The following is a 19,949-nucleotide window of genomic DNA, read 5'->3' on the forward strand; positions in this document are numbered from 1 at the left end:
AGTATCATCCGAGCTGTAGTGCTAATTTACAAAAAATAAACTGACTGTATGTGAGGAGAGTGATGGGCTTTACCCAGCATGTTTTGAGCAGAGGATAAGTGAGGAGGGGAAGGAGCAAGTGCTTCAGAGAGGGAGAGAGAGAGCAGGAGGGAGGGAGGATGTGCACGAGGGTGGGAGGGTTAGGGAGAGAGAGAGTGAGTGAGAGAGAGAGAGAGAGAGCGAGGGTGGACAGGCGGGTGGGTGCTGTAAAATCCGTTAACAGGGGAGCTCTGTGCATTTGTTAGACGTCTTGGCTGCTTGCCCAACTTGGCTCATTGTAACCGAGGCATGATCGTGGACTCCAGGCAGCCCTCTCTGCCGCCTCGGCTGCCTCGCGCCTGGACCCAGCCCAGCTCTCACCGCTGACATGGAAAGACCCGTGAGTGCCTTCTCTCTCTCCTTCCCCTTCTCTTGTCTCATCCCACCCTCTCCTCTCCAGCACTCCCTCTCCTTCTCTCCCTCTCTGCCTCTGGTGTTAGGTTCCCTCTCTGCTCTGTCGCAGATTTAGCCGTGGCTACATGCTGCGTTTCAGTTGTCTCAGTCTCTGCCGCTTTCTCTCCTGCTGTAGCTCCTGTAGGTGACAGGAATGCTGGGTAGGGAGGAAGCCTTGGCAGCTTTCTCTCTGCAGCCCCCCCACCCCCCTCCCTCCCTCCTCCCCCTTTCGCCTGCCTGTCCGGGCATGGGTGCCGTCCACTGGCAGACCCACAACGTCTCTGTGTGTTTTGTGATTGTGTGCGTATGTGTTGAGCGTTAGCATTGCTGCTGCTGCTGCTGCACAGTCACAGAACCGGCCGGCCCGACCCAGAGAGGTGCCGCCCCCCCACCCCCCCACCCCCTCCCGTCCCTGCCACAGAGTCTCCCCCACTTTGGTCTGTGGAGGCCGGCGTTCACTCCAGCCTCCGCCATTGGCCTCGCTGAGATTCAGAGTCAGCAGCGTGTCTCTCTCTTGCGCCTATTCTTGGTGGTATGTCCTCATGGTCTGTTGTGTTTGGATACCCTGACAACTCGGAGCTGTGAGGTAACCACTTTCCAGCCTGCTGCCTCTTTGAGTGAGTACCAACTTTTTCACTTGCTCTCTGCAGGTTCGAAGCAGGTTCGAGACGCATCTGGGGTCACAGCGTGCCGCCTTTGTTATTTTACCAAGAAGTCTGTGCTGGCAACGCGGAACACAAAAAGGTCGATCTGTGTAAATCGCAAGAGTTGAACTCAATATCTCAGTGGCAGCCATTCCTTGCAGGCGGACCAGCGGCGGCGATGGAAAAAGCCCGAAAGAATTTCTTGCAGTCCCAATGTGATGGTCTTTGTGCGCTCGCTTAGCAGTGAGTCATCATTCTGAAGCTGGTAATATCGCATAGAGGCAGCCTCGACTCTCTTGTCGTCACTGGGGCAACGGCGGAGGATGACTGACTCGCTTTGGCACGACTACTTCCTGTCCCTGTCAAGAAGGTCTGACCCGTCCAGAATCATTTATACAGAGCATGGAGAATGGGATGCTTCAAAGTGGATTGTGTTGTTTCACAGTTTTCGCCAAGCACCAATCGGCGCCTTTTTCTATTTGACAGCGGCGTAGTCACTTCTCCACGGCTGTGAATTGCAACAGATGATGTCAACTCTGACTCAAAGTGGGAGACACTTGTTTTAGCTGATTGAGCTGAGAGCAGCCTTTTTTTTTCTTTTTTTTTTGACAATGACTGCCATTCATTGAGTGTCATCTGAATACTATTGTTTGTGTGCTGAATGAAATCCTTTTGAAGATATTTAGGAAAATAGTGCTGGCACTTCCGACGCGTCGACAACAGATGGAGGGATGAAACAGCAGCGCAGTCTGATCCCATCTTTGCAAACTTTCGGCACACATTTGTCGTGTCACTTTATGCCATAAATCCCACAATAACATTAACGTTAAAACCTACATGTTGTTGTTTTCTTCAGGCAACTTGTTTGAGAGCAGAAATGTTATTTCCTCTCAGTGTTATCTCATTAGCCTGGGTCATGCGTCTCTGAGACAATATGTTACATTTTATATGAGCTGCCATGTGACCTGTCCTCATGCTGGCATTTCACATACACAGGAGGATAAAATTGAGAAGAACGGGTCAGATTTAGGTTAATGCATTTACTCGCTTTGTTGCTGAGAGTTAGTTGAAGAGATTGATATCACTCTCATGTTTATACATCAATTATGCAGCCACACTCAGCAGTTGGTTAGCTTATCTTAGCACAAAGCTTGTAAGTGGGCACCTTTTAAAGCTCACAAATGTTTAATTTGTTTCATTTATACATGAGGGTAAATTGCCACAGGCCTGCAGACAAGAAATTGATATCAATCCAATTCTCTATTGGCAATGAAGCAAATATACATATATCCCAATGCTTTAAAACAGTACAGAAGTTTTATGGCATCTTGTTCTGTCTTGGTCTTTGCAGAGAGCACTTCCTCCTTCACCGCTCCTCTGAGCCAGGCACTCTTGGAGTTTGCTCTGCAGCCAGTTAAAGGAACCACAACTTTGACCACTTGCACACTCGTCATCTTAAGAAGGACTGCACAGACCAGATCTGTGACAGAACATTCATTTACTGCAGGCCGACGGAAATGAGATCGCTGCTGCTCCTGCATCGTCGTTGTTGTTGTTATGGCTCTGTGTTGTTCCCATTCGAGTGTTCTTCAGCTGGACTGCAGCTCCCGGACATGTCCGCAACCGGCTTTGCAGAGCTCTTTTTCAATACGGGGCCTCTTGTCGTGTGAGTGGGCATGTCCCGCTGAGCGCATCAGCGTGTTTAGGATGCTCTGCAGTCTGCATATGCATTCTGCTGGTGTAACCGAGCTTCGTAATGAATGCTCCATCTGTGGTGGGTGTGAGGGGCATGTTAGCGGTGTGTGTATTCACAGCACATGCAGTGGTGTGGACACACAACCTTTTTCAGTTCTACTCAGCATCCGTTAAGGATCAGCTGATTTCTTTTTCCGTTCTGTTTATGAGTGGACTAAATAAAGGTTTTTCGTCATTTTAAGTGCTTGTCTTACAGGGATCTTTTTATGATTTTATAGTCAGTTTGATTACAGTGTAGTGGACTGAATAGGGCTGAATATTGGACCTCAGCGAAGTCCAAATTGTGTCCATAGCAACAAGTATGCAAATCTTTCCAGTGCTAAAAGCTGGCATGACATATCTGGATTTGTGATCTTGTTAACTCCTTCTCTGATCCAATAATGACAAAAACTACCAGTTTTATTGCACAACTGTGTGTTTTAGGCTAGCCAACATGGAGTGAAGTATTGATAAAAAAAATATTGTTTTAGCAGTGAAGCTAAGAAAACACACAAGAATTGAAAAATGTCATGTCATTGCCAGAATGATGCTCAAAATATGAAACACTAAAAACAAATTGTGCACCATGATTTTATTTAATCGTATGAGTAAAGTGGCTTGTGTCCTCCCAGACCGACAGTGAGATGATGCCCAAGAGGGATCATGAGAGGGACGTGGAGCTGGACAAGAAGATCGAGGCTCTCCGCAGGAAGAACGAGGCACTCATGAAGAGGTACAAGGTGAGAACATGCGCCCGCAGGCAGAGAGCCGATGTGCAGACTAGAGACGCTCGGTTCTTTTGTGTGAGGTCGTGGCGCTCTAAGACAGACCTTCTGATTAGCTGACTGTTTCCATTGAGTTGCATTTAGGAGGTGGAAGAAGATAAGAAACGGGCGGAGGAGGAGGGAATGGCACTGCAGAGCCGTAAGGGCAAAGCTGATGATCTGACCATCACCATCAGCAAGTCCACCAGCGTGAGTGTCTGCGCCGGATTTCCTGTAGAAGAGCGGAGGCTGGCAGGCGAGCCCCGTAAATATTTTATAACATGTTCCCCCGTTTGGTTTGAAGCAGGACAGTCGTGTGGTGATGACAAAACCATTCAGCGGCAGCTCACCAGCTGGGAAAGGGCAGCAGGAGGCTGCGCCTGACAAGGGGGGGGAAGGCCCTTCGCAGAGCGCCGGCCGAGGCCACAGGAAACAGTTAACGGTCACCATGGCAGGAAAAAAGGTGAGTTCACTCCACTGACTGCCAATCACCACTTTTCTTTGATAAACAAGGCAAAATGTAGAATAATCCACTATAATAAAAGAAGAATAAAACAAGTGTGATAGCTTCACAGCAGAAACAGGAGGATATTTTTATCCAATGAGCTGAGGTTTCTGGAACAGGTCGCTTTCTTAACAACTAAAAGCTTTCGACCACAGCACAGCCAGGAAAGGTCGATGCTTTGATGTTACTTTGAGAAAGTGTCAGTAAGCAAATATCAAGCAGTGAGTACAGCAAACACTGAACCAGAGTCAAAGCTTTTAAGGTTGACCAAGGAGATGTGGCCCCAGCAGCCAGACCAAACAATTTTACAAACCTGCTGAACCACTTTAGCTTTCTACTTAAATTAAATAAAACACAGCTCACTCTTCAGTGTTTGACATTGTCCAATACAAAGTACAGCTTATCGCTACTGTAGTCACAGTGAACGGGCTAAATGCGTCTCAGCTGTGAATAGTCAAAAAGGCAGCCATGCTAGTTAGCAGGTATGCTGCTGACATGCTCATACCAACGACGCCAACATTCAGCTGTGAAGCAGGTGTAATGTTTTCCATATCCAACATCTCTGATTAGCATGTTAGCGTTCTAACATCATAGCAACACAAAGTACACAGGGTTTCATTTCAAACCAAAGTAGTGGACAAATGTATAATTTAAACAAAGTGAAGACCGCCAAAGTCATTAGGACACACTGGACTTCTGCACCACGTAACAGCACAGTACGTCTGATATTTGTTGACATATTTGATTCTGATCAGTAGTTTAATTGTGCAGCTGGTGGAGGTACAAGTTGTAATCTTGTTAAATCAGGAAATTTTTAAATACTAGGCTCACGTTTATGCTAGAGCGATCAGAATAATCTGTAGATGAGTGGTCCGGACAGAGACCAGCTGGTGTCAGGGGTAAGTGTTTTGATTAGTGCGCATGAATTACAGTTAAAATGTATTCACATCCTCAAAATAATAATTCTTGCCCGGACTTGTATTACAGTGCGTCTGGCAGCAGTTATGACACTCTAATATGACTAACTGTCTCTCCAGGGGAAGAGGGTGGTGAGTGAGAGGCCAGAGAAGAGGCTGGGCCCCGCGGACGTGAAGAGCCCTACAGATGACGGACAGACGAGGCGCGCCGAGTCGGCCGGGAGGGGGAAGCAGCAGCCGGCCCACGCCACCAAGAGAAACGCAGCAGCACAGGTTGGGATCAGACACACCCGGCATGCATGCACCCCGCTGTCTGCTTCCTCTCTCACATCCACCCTTTGTTTCCTTTAGGGGGGGGGGGGGCTGCACCGATGTGTTTTACATAGATGTCAGACATGTCTGCTGGCCACACCCCTCCCAGTGATGGAGCACAATGGTTTGAGGGCAGGAGGTGGGCTGGGGCTGGGGCTGACTGGTGTGGGATTAGTAAAAGGTTGGCTGCTGACAGAGTGTTGATGCTCTCTAGAAGCAAAACTTCATCTTCAAAAGGCCAGAATGACTTTTTTTCTTTCTTTCTTTTTTTTTTTTAAAGCGTGATTCCACCCATGGCTGGCGGTTGTTTACCACCTTTCCTCCCTCTGAGACGCTTTTGTTGTATTTTTATCAAATGAAAAAAAAAACACTCAGCCTCAGTGTGTGGATGCCGCTGGGTGTGTGGAACAGGCCGCGAGTCCCTCTAGTGCCATAAAAGACAGATAGATGCTGTAACAGCTCAACAAAAGATCTCGTTATCAGCACTAAAATGGGGACTTTTTTTAACGTCAGCTATGTACTGTATGCTCCACTTCCTATGTTTAAAGAGATAGTTCAAAATTTTGGCAAATCGGCCCATTGCCATAATCCCTATAGTTTTAGCAGTAAGTTCGTTACCTTTAATTGTCGGTGCAAGCTATTTTTAGAACGGTGGAGCAGAGCCGTGAGCTGCTCTGAGCTACGCTACGGAGGCTCATTCGATTTCTTGGTTTCCCTCATCAAACTCATCAAATACGCAGTGCAACAACTCCAAAACGCTCTGATGGACAAGTTGTTCACCACGCTATGAGATAATAACGGAGCGTTTGAGGTAAATTAATTCGATTAAAACCACAGATCTTTTTTTCGGCAAGCAGTCTCTGCATTTACCTCTAAAACAACTCTGCTTCGTAACGTTCCGTTATTATCTCATAGCGTGGTGAATGTGCAGGTCACAACTTGTCCACCAGAGCATTTGGAGTTGTTGGATTGTGTATTTGATGAGTTTGATGAGGGAAACCAAGAAATCCCATTAGCCTCCGTAGCGTAGCTCTTAGCAGCTCACAGCTCTGCTCCGCTGTTCTAAAAATAGCTTGCACCGACAATTAAAGGTAACGAACCTACTCCTAAAACTATAGGGATTATGGCAATGGGCCAATTTACCAATATGTTGAACTATCCCTTTAACATCCCTTTTAAATCAGCAGAGACACATGTGGCACATGCAATACCCCTGGCTGGGCTGTGAAATGCCACACTGTCACTGACCTAAGCCCCCCCACCCTCCGACCCCCCGGGTATACAGAAGCAGCTGCTCTGCCTTAGTCTGAAGTGAGACATACATACACATGCTCACACACGTGCACACTCTTTACACATACACTGTCTAGCCAATCAATAGGCCGAAGCACAGAGCAGACAGCCGATCGTCACTACTGTAAACACAGACACACTCCAGCTGCAGGAGGGAGGGGGTGGGGGTGGGGGGGGTCTCTGGACACAGAACCATCAGAGGCTTTTTTGTAAACACGTATTTACACATCTGCGTGGCCGACGGGCCGATACACAGAGTGCTGCTCAGAGCCAGCGAGCAGTAAATCTATGAGCTGAACACGCTGTTCTCTTGCCTTTTATTTCTGTCCCGCCTGGTCTGCCCCCCCCTCCCAACCCCCTCCTCCCCCCTTTATTTATCATGTGGACTGAATCAGCACTTGAACAGTGGCCAGCGCTCCAGTGCACCAGTCATCTGTGAATCCCAGAGACCCGGTTTCCACGTGGTTTTGCTGTTTACATGACCAGTATCATTTAACACAGATTATGAGCAGCGGAGAGAACGCTGCCCAACGGTGTTCTGGGAGGGGGGGGGGGTGTCATGTGTCTATGTGGTGCTAGAAAAATATTTTTGCGAAAAAGATCCACCTTCGCCTCTGAAATATTTTTTTATTGCATGGGTGTGTGTGTGTGTGTGTGTGTGTGCATTAGATACCCTGGAAATAAATAATGGCTCTGTGAGAGGGGTGCGGTTATTGGGCAGTGTCCCAGTCGGACTGCGATGCCTGGATTTACCTCATGACCAGACGTCAGTTCACACTCATGGAAACGTGAGAAATGAGAAAGGAAATTGAGGAAGAAGGAGCGGGGTGGGGGGGTGGGGGTGGGGGGAGGAAATAAGGAGGGAGGAGAGAGGAGACACTCCTGGTTGTTTCCAGCTTCCATTTGTCCTCTCCCGGATCCCATAGCGGCCTGTCCTCCTCTGGCATGATTGTTTCCCCATTCCCACCATCCTGAAAGGGCCGATTTGATCTAATTAACATTCGACTGCCTCTCTCGCTCTCAAAAGGCTCATTATGCTGCCAAAGAGACAGGCCTGGCCAGGTGCCAGGGAGGGGTCAGGGAGGGAGAGGAGGAAGAAGAAGTGTGAGGGGAGACAGAGAGGGAGAGAAGAAGGTAGTCAGGGGTCCTTTGTGTTTGTGTATGTGCTAGACTGCATTGGGGTGTGGGTAGACGCCTGTGTGTGTGTGTATATCTGTGTATATGTGTGTGTGTGGGTGTACCAGACCACTGTGTCCGGCGTTTCTTGTCTCTCACCCCCCACGGCTGTTCATGCAAGCGTTGCCGTTAATGGCAACATGACTCATCGGCCGTTTTTTTCACCCAGAGCGCGACCCTGGAGTCCTAAACACAAACACAGCCATAACTCACACTGTTCTCTACCTGCAATATGGAGAGATTTCATTTTCCAAAACCGCTGAAGTTCAGGCAGCCACTTGCAAACTGCAAACTGCACTCTGCTCCGATGACGCCATCGCATAGTGGACATGAAAAAAAAACAAAAAAACAAGTGCCAAGTCATGCTGCAGCACCACTCGTCCACTTGGGGGCAGTGTACACCTCTTCATCTCTTAACAGATGAGTCTGTGCACTCGATTGATTTGCTTTTACAGTTTATTGCAGCAGTGATGTGACTCTTTACAACTATGTTTAATCTGGAGGGAACACGCCGCCGTGTTATGTTGATCTTTCTTTGTCTCATCTCTCCTCTCTGCCCTCCAGAATGACTCCCTCACACTGATATATATGAAGATTTAAATAGGGATATCGCTGCTCTATCTCTAAAACATCACCTTCTCAGATTTGAGAGAAACCCATAAGCCCCAGCTCACAGGATGCACATGACTCACAGGAATAAATCCAAGGCGCAAGACCAGGTTTCCATATGACAGCACCAACCACTGCAGGAGAACGCGAGAAATGCAAATACTGTACGTGCTCTGCCCTCATCACAAACGCTGACACACAACACGTTACCATGCATCCCCCACCCCCCCACCCCTTTCAAGTGCGTGTCCCCATCTGCCTCCCACCGGCTGACGTGGAAACGGTTGCAGGAGCAGCTCAGAGCCGTGTCACAGATCAGGCGTGCGATAAACAGGCCGACCGGGGAGGCAGGGGGGACGGGCTTCAAAGGCCCCGCTCTGCTCTACACACCACAGGAAACGCTGCCGTTCACGTCTCTCCGGCTCTCTGTGCCTTTGCTCCACAGTTGAGTGAGTGCTCAAGGAAATCAGATGCAGGCTTGTGTTTGTTTTTGTTTTGTGTTACATAAGTAACTGTTTTGGTTAACAAATAAACTGTAAACCTCTGCAGGCATGTTTCCAGCCTTAAAGCAGTGCAGCCTCCGGATGCTCGGCGGCTCCACCACGGGAGCAGAATCACTCATTTTTCACTGGTTACCTTTAATCTACCTAAACCTGACAGCTGGAGACCAAGTCCCGCCCACACTCTCAGTGTAACGTCCATCCTACCTGCCGTGGCCCTTGACAACCTCCCTCGGAGGCAAGAAATTGAAAAGTGCTAATTAGCCGGGGCGCCGGGCGTTGGCAGCAGGAGACGGCCTGTCGGAACATGTGAGGATTGCCTTCCCTCGTGGCCCCTGACGTCCCCCCCGGGGGCCCGGAGGAGAGGGGATGGAAAACACAGGGATGAGCACAGATGCTCTGTTCACCAATAACTACACGCAGAACAGCAACATGTTTACTGGACTGCCATTGGCTCACACGGGAGGAGAAAACATCAGCCATCATAGTTTGTTCCTGGGACTGTGTTGTGTTTTCACCGTTGCTGTGAGACAGTACGCAGAGAAACGTGTAGACCCCCCCCCCCCTTTTTTTTTTTACCCCAGAAATCTCAGACAATTTTGATTCTCCTCTCCAGGCGCCGGCGTCATCCACCACCTGCTGTTTAGAAGCGAACGCTGACCCGACAGTCACTTTCTCTCAGAGATTGCTGGTCTTTTATGTGAACACGGCGCTGCTGCGTGTAGACCTGGTTTGCTCCAGGCCTTTGTAACAAGAATACACCGCCGCAGTCCCCTTTGATGTGCTAAAGAGGCTGCATCAGATCTCCCCCTCTCTCCCTTTAGCATTAGCAAGCAATCCTTTGTGCTCTCATCACAGTGATCAATAAACTGGTTAAGAGGGGAGAGGAGGAAGGGGACCTAATTGCGTTTACAGGACACTGCATTTTTTGCCTGGAATATTGTCTCAAAGAATTTGATTGTGCTGCCTCGCAGTCAGCATGGTAGAGAAACAAGAGGCTTTTTGTAATCAAATGTGCGCCCTGAGGCCGTAATTAGTATTTACAGTGAGGCAATGATTGGCATTTGCAGCAATGTAGAATGCATTAAGATACCAGAAATATCCTGTTTGCGTCATTTCTCTTGATCCCTACAGATCTGTGTATTGCCCCGTTGCTGTTTAATATTTTGTTTAGAGATGAGAAGCTGTTCTTGTTTATGGCCACCCATGTCTAATGCTGCCTGGTTGTTGATCCCCTGCTCTGATTAGTCTGCAGCATGATACTTTACATGCAATCTGACAAGCTGAGTGGTGCGGTGTTTTAACCCCTTAAAGGGATAGTTCAACATTTTGGCAAATTGGCCCATTGCCAAAACGCTCTGGTGGACAAGTTGTGACCCACACATTCACCACGCTATGAGATAATAACGGAACGTGAATGTGCATGTTATAACTTGTCCACCAGAGCGTTTTGGAGTTGTTGGATTGTGTATTTGATGAGTTTGATGAGGGAAACCAAGAAATCCCATGAGCCCACGTAGCGTAGGTCTGAGCAAACCTACTCCTAAAACTATATGGGCGAATTTGGCAAAATGTTGAACTATCCCTTTAAAGCATACATATGATTGTTTATTTGCACTTGCACACTCAGACTGATTTCTAATTGATTTTTTATGATTGATTTTTACTGTAGCTATGCATACCTGTTGTGAATCACATCGAGTTTGCCTTGTGCATGAAATGTGCTTTATAAATAAAGTTGAATTGAATTAAACCATCAAATTGTTGAAGTCTAACACTGGAGTCTTTATTGGACCTTCTGACAAACAATTTGGAATATAAAGAAAATAGCAATTTGCATATATATTTTTTTAATTTTCATTTGTATCTTACTTGATAACATCTGGCAAATGTATTACTCAATGCTCACCACTGAAGTATTTCAGTTTTATATTGTATCCAGAAGATTCTTTAGAAGAAATAGTATTACACTGATGACGTAGGTCTCAAAAACTGTATCAAATATGATACACTTTATTATTAGTATTAAAGGGTTAAAATAGTCATGTTTCAACAAGAGTATACTGATGTAAATCTACATTTTGCTGTTTTTCTGAAAACACACTGAAATGTTTTGCTGTCCGTGCAGGAGCCCGAGAGCCTGCAGGCCAACACAGACCTCAACATCCCCACGCTGAAGGAGGAGCAGGAGGAGTATCTGAGGTGGAAGAAAGAGCGCGAGCAGATCGACAGGGAGAGAGTGGCACGCCATAAAAACGCAAAGGGCCAGTGGAGAAGGGCGTGGGACATGGACAAAACCGACAACATGTAAGACTTGTTAGCACTCGCTTCTTTTTTTCCCACGGCTCTGGCTCATGTCTGAGGTTTCTCACAGCTGCACTTCCTGGTGATTTTTCATTGGCTCCCTCTGTTTTTTTGTGTTGGAGAAATCTTTGTCCGTGAAATGTCAACTGAGCAGGCGTATTATTCTCCAGTATTGCCTTATCAAGTGGTGGATGGAGGCTGTTAAGGGAGAGTGGAGTGTTATTTATACAGCGAGGAATTAGAAGTGTTCAGCTCCTCCTCCAGTTCAACTTATTCAAACTTTAACAATCCCTCCTAATATGTTCAGTCTCCGATCAAACACTTTGTTGTGTTTGCCACCAGTCGTACATCATGTCATTGAAAAATTGACATTTCATACTTTGACATTTTGGGAAGTATTCCTCTGTGATATCTTGGCCTTCATGATAATAATAAGATGGATGCAACGTCCATGTCTGCTGTCACTCGCCTTCGTTTAACATAAGGAGTGTAAGCAGCTGTAAAAAAGAAAATCTCACTGCCACCACCTTGAAGCTCACTCGTTAATCCAAACACAAACAGAAGTGTAAAAATGACAAATTTTATGAGGAGTAATGCACTGGAGCTGTGTTCACACTTATTCACAGATTTAAATAAACCAATATTATCTTTACTGGTAGTGAGCTGCAGGAATGCCGGTAGGTGTTTTTCATATGTAAATGAGCAAAAGAGAGAGGTGACAGTCTTTACAAGAAAGCCTAAATATTGAGCTATTTCTTCAGTTAACATAGTAATTACATTTTAATGTGATTGGCTTCATTAGCCCAACTCCTGCCTGACTAGAAGTTCTATTAAATATGCTAAATGATGCCTCTCTCTGCTTCTTTTGCTTCTCAGGTCAGTTTGTTTCTGCGTCTGCACTGAAATCCTAACAAGCTCAAGGTTTCTCAGTAACCAACCTTGAAGAACAGCTCGCTCCTCTTCAGAATCTATTATTTCTGGATTACACAAATTAACACGATCACAAGACAAGAAGTCAAGTCACAGGATGTTGCAAAAAATTACACCCAATAATTACTTTTTGGGTGAATTGTAGCATTGTGTAACATGATGATCATGTTACTATAACTTATTAAGTATTCTTAGAATTTGACAACAAAAAGTTAGACTCCCTCTAATTTTAAAATGAGCCCATGAGCCATATCCATCACTTAACGGACCCACACAGTCTCACCACAGACTGACTGAGGGGAAAAACACCATTAGTTTTAAGTGTTTGTTTGATTTCAAACAAGCTGAGCTGTACTACAAAGGGAGAACAAGTTGTGGAGTAAATTAATGTGCTGTTTAAGGAAGCATCAAAATGTAAAGACACAAGGAAAGAGCAGCTATTTATAGCTCGGGATAAGGGATGGAATGCCTTCCCTTATTTGGCGAGACAAGGCCCCTGGGTAAGAATAGAAGAGGAAATGTGTTTTTGATTCAACAATTTAGATGGTTTCAGTGCTTGTCAAATATAATGGTGTGACTCGCAGAGCAGGAAAAAGCCTCTCAGTGCTTCTGCAAGAGGCCCCGCAGTAAATGTACCATGATGATACTCGAATGTCAGAAGAGCCTGTTGATGGGCTGTAGATGAGCTTCTGTGTCACTTGAGCCAAATGTTGAGGAGTTATTTTGAAACATGACCATGACGCTGCTTGGACTGGTTTGTGCGTTGTGTTTTAAACTGAACCTCTGCTTTTTTAGGTTTTCAGACAAATCCCTGCCTGACAGAGACTGGGGGCCTTCTGGCAGAGGTGAGACACAGTCCAGACACGCTGCAGACTGAGGACGTGAGAATAAGAGCCTTGATGTCAAAACACCAGGACAGGAGGATGTGCTTATCATTATCTATGTTTTGTTTTATTGTATTGCATTTTTTCTTTCAATTCCAGGCGGACGAAATCCTAGAAGAGGACAAACTAGGACAAATGTGGACTCTAGAGGTATCCCACACTTAAAACATGATTTAAATGGATACTTCACTCAAAATTGATAATTCACCAGTTTTCTACTCACCGTCATGCCAAGGAAGGGTTTGGAGAACTTTTGGAGTTATCAAAACGCTTTTGGAGTTCCAGGGGGGGTCCGGCTGGCAACGGATTTTCATATAATGGCGGCGGATAGAGTTCACTTTTGAATCGTCCAAAACACACACTATGAAACATCCAGATACCTCCATACTGCTCGTCTGTACTGACCCAAGTGTCCTGAAGCAGCCACAAGAAAACCTTTTTTCTGAAAAAATTAATTTGATCTGATAGTGTGTGTTTTGGACGGTTCAAAAGTGAACTCTATCCACCGCCATTATATGAAAATCTGTTGCCAGCCGGACCCCCCCTGGAACTCCAAAAGAGTTTTGATAACTCCAAAAGTTCTCCGAACCCTTCCTTGGCATGACGGTGAGTAGAAAATTGGTGAATTATTTATTTTCAGTGAAGTATCCCTTTAAATTGATTCAATGCCTTAAAATGATTATTATAGTGTACAAAAGCTATTTTATGAAGTGTCACTTAAAACGGCAATCAGAGTCTATATCAAATTATAGCAGTGACATAATACTGTATGTTGAAAGAGGATATTGTGTGGGACATAATTCAAATAATGAATTTAACAGTGCAAAGTGGTGGGATAGTAGCTGGAAAAGAAAATGTAGATGATGTTGTGGGTGACAGAGTGAATATTGTAGGGTTTTTTTGGGGCTGAAATTGAAATAAGTTTAAACCCACACAGACAGAAAAGAGTTTAAAAAAAAATACACTGTTGCCTCAGCAGAAATGTGAAAAATGTCATGTAATGGTCAGTTAAACTTTCTGTGTTTGTGTCCCAGGTCATGAGAAGCGAGGAAAAGACAAGGGAGCTAAAAATGTGCTGGTGATGAGCAGTAAAGCAAAAGGCAAAGATCGTCTGACCGGGAGGGCGAGGAGGTGAGTCGCTGCCAAACGTTATTTATTCTCTCTCTCTCTCTGTGCGCACAGCAGCATCGACCTTAAAGCTGATTCAACCTCTGGAGCGTCTCTCACCACAGCCTCAGTCAAGTTGCGTTAGAAAACTTACTATGACTAATAAAATATGTGAAAACAGTTGTGAAGGAGCATTGTTTTCCCGCACTGTGCCCTAATGTACAAATTCCCCAGCACGTCATGAGACTTGATTTGGAAGTTGTGGCAGCTGACTAAATAACCCAGGAGGCCTCATTCACTTCTCACTGCCTTCATCTTTTCTCCTCCAGCACTTCCTCTGTCGTGAAACAAACTAGTGTGCTGGGAGACGAGGGGGCTGTTACACAACCGGTGCTCATAATCTCGAAAAACAAGGAGATCACAGACCTGGGGGGGGGGGGCATCATAGCCTCTCTGCGTGAAAAATGTAACGCACCAGATGATTTTTCTGTCTCTGTCTTGGCGATGGTTGGAGAGAGGGTAAAAAAAACAAAAAAAAACACAAATCAGGTGCATCCCCAGAAAATTCTCAGTATCAGGCTGTGTTCTGGTCACAGTTGGCAATTGATCAGAGTGAAGTGAGAGGCAGCTCACAGCTCACTGATATTACAGCAGCTGAGGCCAAAGAGCTAAGCTGCTGTTGCTACAGCTTACTCCACTAATCGCTGTTAAAGGAATAGTTAGCTATTTTAACAGCTTACCTGCTTTCTTGTTGAGGTAGACAGACTCAGATTCATTCTTTATTGTCCCGCAGAGACATTTGTTTTCACAGTCCGACCATATAACATTAAAACAGACATGTGGAACATACAACATGTACACTTCGCCAGTGTTCGTCTTCTTTGTCTGTAGCTATCATGTTTTTTTGCATCAGGTTATGTGCTGTTTCTCCCTGTTCCTTAACCAGCTGCTGATTGTAGCGTAAAATTGAGTGGACCCGTATAAGAAAGGCTCCAGTCTTCTCATCTAATTCTCAGAACAGCAACACCGCTGTTCCCTCACTGTTACTGAAAAGGTTCTGATCAAAGTCTCATTATTTTCAAGGTGGCAGGCAAATGAAGATGGAGAGAACCAACAGGTGAGGAGTCAGACCTTGTTAGTGTGAATCTGAAGTGTGCATTAGTCAATGAATGTTATCAAAGAAAGCAAAAAAACATCCGGTCTGTTGTTGTAATCTCATTTCACAGAGCTGTGATACAACACTGGAAGAGTTCCTGGAGGAACTTGACGCCCTCACAGACGCTGAAGGAGAAGATCAGAAAGATCAGGACTCCAAGCTGAAGCTGTCGCCCAGCCCAGACTCATTGAGTACGTCTGAGGAGGTGAGCGAATCCACAGCTCCCGTGCCAGCTGCTACCTTGAGAGAAGACGCCTCCGCTCCTGTGCAGGCTGAGGCCTCGTCCCCTCGGAGTTCGGAGAAGAAAGTACGCTTCTCGGAGGAGCTCATCCAGGGAGCTCACACGAGGCAAACCGCGGGCTCTCAGGACTCGGCCGACTCTGAACCCAGAAGTCCGAGCTCCTTAAAAGCTTCCTCGCCGAAAAAGAACAAACACGAAGCGCAAGGCCAACAGCGGCCTCTTGAAAGTGCCCGGCAGGACGACGGTAGTCCTCAGGATCAGGGAGGCGGCCCGCCCGCTCCTCCCGTTGCCCAGCAGCCAGCCTCCGGGACTGAATGTACTAAAACAGACGGCGACCCCCCCACAGCTCCCAACTCCCCCCCTGCTGAAAAAGCCTGTGGCTCTCTGCAGGAGGGCCCTGTCCAGCCCGTGGAGCTCGCCAAGTGCAACATCAGCAGCACAAACACAGGTATGAAACGGCCACAGCCAGTACGTTTACATGCACAGCTTCATCGAGCTATGCTCAGAATTCGATTATGGCGTCTAATCCTGTTGGCTTTTCTGTCACCAATTAAAAAAACTGAATATAAACAAATTAATAAGCTTAAAGGAGCATTCCGGCCATTTTTGACCCCTAAATCGTTTTCCTGATCGTCACCCAGTGTTGATGGGAGCAAAAAACGCAACTAAAATTGGTGCAGGCAAACCAGAGGTAAACCATGGCTAGACGGCGCTAGTGATAGCGACAACGCTAACCTATGGGGGCAATTTTTTCAACCACAAACACTCAAAATCAATCAAATATCTATGGTACATGACTCGAATCCTTATGACACACCACTGAACTCGTAGTGTACAGTATTTCAGTATAAACTTTGTGTTTTTGCATGTAGTCACTCACCTCAAACTCTGAAACATCCTGGGAAGACATTCCTATCCGATTGCAGAGCGACTGCTCTCTCCACCACAGAAATTTTATGTTTTTATGATGATTTCTTTACAAAAATAAACGGTCGAGCAGTGCAGTGGTAATGTCCATAATATCTCCGACCGTTTATTCTCCACACATGCGTTGTCCAGTTTCAGTCTGATTAAAGCAGAAGTAAGCGATCCGGCCGTTTTGGCTAACTTCCTGTCAGCTGATGGAGTTAGCAGTCCCCGCCCTCGTCCCTACGTCACCACATTCACACGCATCCCTTGGCTGCACACACAGAGCGGACCGCCCCTTTATGCCCTTCTCTCTCCTCATTGGATAAAGGTTGTAGGATACAAGGAAAGTTTTCTCCTCAGCTTACAGCAGAGCAGAGTGACTGACAGACCCGTGTTTCAGACCAAACACTCTATGTAAGTGATTGCTGTCGGAAGATATAACTATTTAAGACTTATATTAACATAAATATTCCACTTACTTCTGCTTTAAGGCGTACATGCTGAAGAAAATCGATTTCCAATTGCATTATCTGGGTGTCTTAATTGAAGTTCTCCAACTCCGATATTAGTCGGACTAAAGCATTTACATGCACTTCAGTTGTCCAGTTATAGTCGGATTAAGGCCATAATTCGTTTTTTTCAAGTGTCATGTAAACGTACTGAGTGAGTTTTTCTTGAAAGCACATCTGGGTGATGTACATCTTGGCTAATTGATTTTCTCTCATAGAGGAGCTAATAGACTCCGGCCTGTCTGTCCTGAGCCTGGAGTCAGGAGAAACACACCCAACACACTCCACCAGCAGTGACAAGGTCAGTGCGAGACAGGAAGAGGGATGGAGGGGGGGGGGTCGATAGATGTGTAAATGGACTGATGGAGGGAAGTGCAAATGGATGAGGAGTTAAATGGATGAAGAGAGAAAAAAAGAAATCAACTGTGATATGCAGTTTAAGTATATTTAGCAGCTCGGAGGCCTCTTCAAGTGCAGGGTGAATGGTCTTAGGAGAGAGTGCCTCTTCATCTCATCCAGAATTGATAATATATGACCGGCCGCTTAAATCATTCGACTAGAAGAGAAACGGCGGGCCTGGGATAAATTAATCAACTGTGAATTATGGAAAGACATTGCAGCTTTAACGAGTGTGTTCATGTTTTTCTTTTCTTCTTTCTTTTGCAGGCAAGAGAGCATGGGAAGATTGTTTGATTGACATTTTTTGGGATGGAAATGCTGAAACCAAAACACAGCGACGCAGAGCCTTGCCTCTTTGTATTTGGATGCATCATTTCGCTTCAGGTAGCTCTTGTTGAGATACCCAGTTTATGGCTTACACACAAAAAAAAACCATGGTTTAATTTTTGCTGTGGCGTGTCCCACCCAACCCAAGTTTTCAAACATCTAAAAATCTGACGTAGGAATGGCGAAACGTTTTTTTTTCCCTGCTCCGATATTTTTTACATCCAAGCACTTTATGCGTATAAAAAGTATGTGTACTGACACGTGACACAGGATGTTGGTATGCTGCTTGAGTGCAATATCACTGAATGTTTACATTTGTATGAAAAATTTCAAGGTACATATCAGGAGGCTAGCTGATTGGTCTAACCTAGGTAGCCCTTGACAATAAACTTCAGCCACAGTCATATTATCTAGTGCCTGATTCTGCCTTAGTGGCATGTTCAATAATGGAATAAAGTCTGTATTATATGATGATACAGTGGCGACATACCTACAGTAGAGTAGAGTCTGTGTTTCTACTCTTCAATCAGTGGGAGTAGATGTTATTTAACTGCTTCCAGCATCAATGGCCTTCTGTGAATTAGAAGTTAATACATTATTAAAGGGCACATTTGAGATGCACTATTAAGTTTCCAGAATAAAACCACTGACATAGATGTATTTGTTGTTAGAACTTTTTAAAAGGGCACTCCACTGATTTCACCGATTGAGCTCAGTGTCCCGTCCACAGTACCACACACAGCCTGTGAGAAAAGTTGTGTAATGTCTCGGAGGAGGGTAAGGGTTAGGGTTAGGCTTTGTCGAGTGTGAGAATATAACCCTGGTGATGTCATAGTGATGTCACCAAGATGATCTCAGTTTGGAAATCACAAATTTCTACAAACAGGGAGCAGAAGTTATATAACAAAACAAAAAATCAGGTTGACTCACACTAGGAGCTAAAATCCAGCTTCCCTCTGGCTCTGTAGCACAAATGTTGAAGGTTCAGTCTCTGAAAGTTCCCCAACATATAAATCACTGGAGTATCCTGAATGTTGAATGTAAGCTAATGGAGAGCTATAGGAAAAAAAAATCCATATTACTTGGTTTAAATCATTGTGCTGTTAAACCCCAGCTGTCACAGTGACCAGTAACAACCAAGAAATAAAATCTCAAACTTGCCCTTTAACATTTTCCTATTGTGTTTCCTAAAGTGGACACAGTTTTACAGCTGGATCCCAACTGACCGGCCCTCAGTGCACTCTTGATTATGGAAATGTGATGTAAAAAAAAGTCAACAATGGTGAGCAGTGACATGAAAGTCAAGGTTTGGACCTAAAATCTCTTTTTTTAATGGCTTGCTGATGTTGTTTTTGAACAACCATTGTAAAGAGTCTCAGTGCAGAGGGCTGGGACTGTCTCCAACCCGTTTCTCTGCTGAGGCTTTATTTACCCAGAGGTGAACATACATCATCCAGGTCCGTGAGGACTTGGCCTTCGGTCCATAGTCACAGTGGGATTCAGCTGTAACTCCCTTTTGGCTTCATTTTGTCATTTCTCTTTTGTAATCATCAGAGACGACTAATATTTTTTAAAAAGCTTCCTCACTAAGAATCCAGTCTGTTGTGCCTTGCATATTGGCTTCTTCAAATACTGAAGGTGTACCTTTTTATTTCATGGTTTGTATCATAACATACTGTAGTGTTCATGTACTGTACTAACAGTGCAGCATCAGTATTGATTTTATTTATTTGCCTCGACATTGGACAACAGAATGTTACGTAGAAAGATTTTGCAAATCTAAAACCTGTTTTAAAAAAACAATGTGTATGTGCATTGTATTAGCTGTTTATTTCCTGTGACCTGTGTGGATTTGTTTTTATTTATTGCCAGTCTGTTATTGTATTTTTGGTATCAGTGACAACTATAATAAGAAGCCTTACAAGAACTCTGTCCTCAAAGACGTTTTTGGTTTTCATCAATGCTACAGTGTAGTAAACAGTTATGTAACCTCAAGTGGAGAACATAATGGACGTGCTCTGAGCTGCAGGGCCCGTCAGCCTCGACTGTGGTTACATAAAATACAAGTAATCAGGAATCTAGTAGAAGCACACTGGGAAAACCAAGAAGCAATGATTAAGGCCAGTCCAGCCATTGAGAACAAATGTGCTGTTTTTGAGTAGCGGCCTTATTCTGTATTATATATGGAATTTAAACGAGTGGCAAAAGAAACATCTGTTTAAAACGTAGGTCATACAGATTACCTCTGAAATATTTAA

General features: G+C 45.2%; 1 protein-coding gene across 8 annotated transcripts; it reads left to right on the forward strand.

Moving 5' to 3' along the window:
- The first annotated feature begins 133 nt into the window (after positions 1–133).
- On the forward strand, positions 134–19,618 carry ccdc9b (coiled-coil domain containing 9B). 8 transcript variants are annotated; one of them, XM_085766857.1, is made up of 13 exons: positions 134–418; positions 3,482–3,589; positions 3,719–3,823; positions 3,921–4,076; positions 5,156–5,308; positions 11,054–11,232; positions 12,955–13,004; positions 13,143–13,193; positions 14,078–14,174; positions 15,234–15,267; positions 15,377–15,995; positions 17,184–17,266; positions 17,632–19,618. In XM_085766857.1, the coding sequence occupies exons 1-13, from the start codon at positions 407–409 to the stop codon at positions 17,656–17,658; spliced, it is 1,674 nt and encodes a 557-aa protein (XP_085622983.1). In that variant the 5' UTR covers positions 134–406; the 3' UTR covers positions 17,659–19,618. The 8 variants fall into 8 exon arrangements, with proteins under 8 accessions (XP_085622983.1, XP_085622982.1, XP_085622987.1 ...); XM_085766856.1 differs by having other exon boundaries at positions 201–418; positions 3,918–4,076; XM_085766861.1 differs by having other exon boundaries at positions 217–1,088.
- The last annotated feature ends 331 nt before the right edge of the window (positions 19,619–19,949 follow it).

Source organism: Trachurus japonicus, chromosome 22 (genome assembly GCF_045865225.1).
Source record: "Trachurus japonicus isolate A0001 chromosome 22, Traja_1.0".
Lineage (NCBI taxonomy): Eukaryota > Metazoa > Chordata > Actinopteri > Carangiformes > Carangidae > Trachurus > Trachurus japonicus.

Bases quoted from the DNA above. Each gene is read 5' to 3' on its own strand.
- ccdc9b (XM_085766856.1), top strand. The intron at 3,824-3,917 runs GTGAGTGTCTGC...TTTGGTTTGAAG, and splicing joins CCATCAGCAAGTCCACCAGC to CAGGACAGTCGTGTGGTGAT. The intron at 14,175-15,233 runs GTGAGTCGCTGC...ATTATTTTCAAG, and splicing joins CTGACCGGGAGGGCGAGGAG to GTGGCAGGCAAATGAAGATG.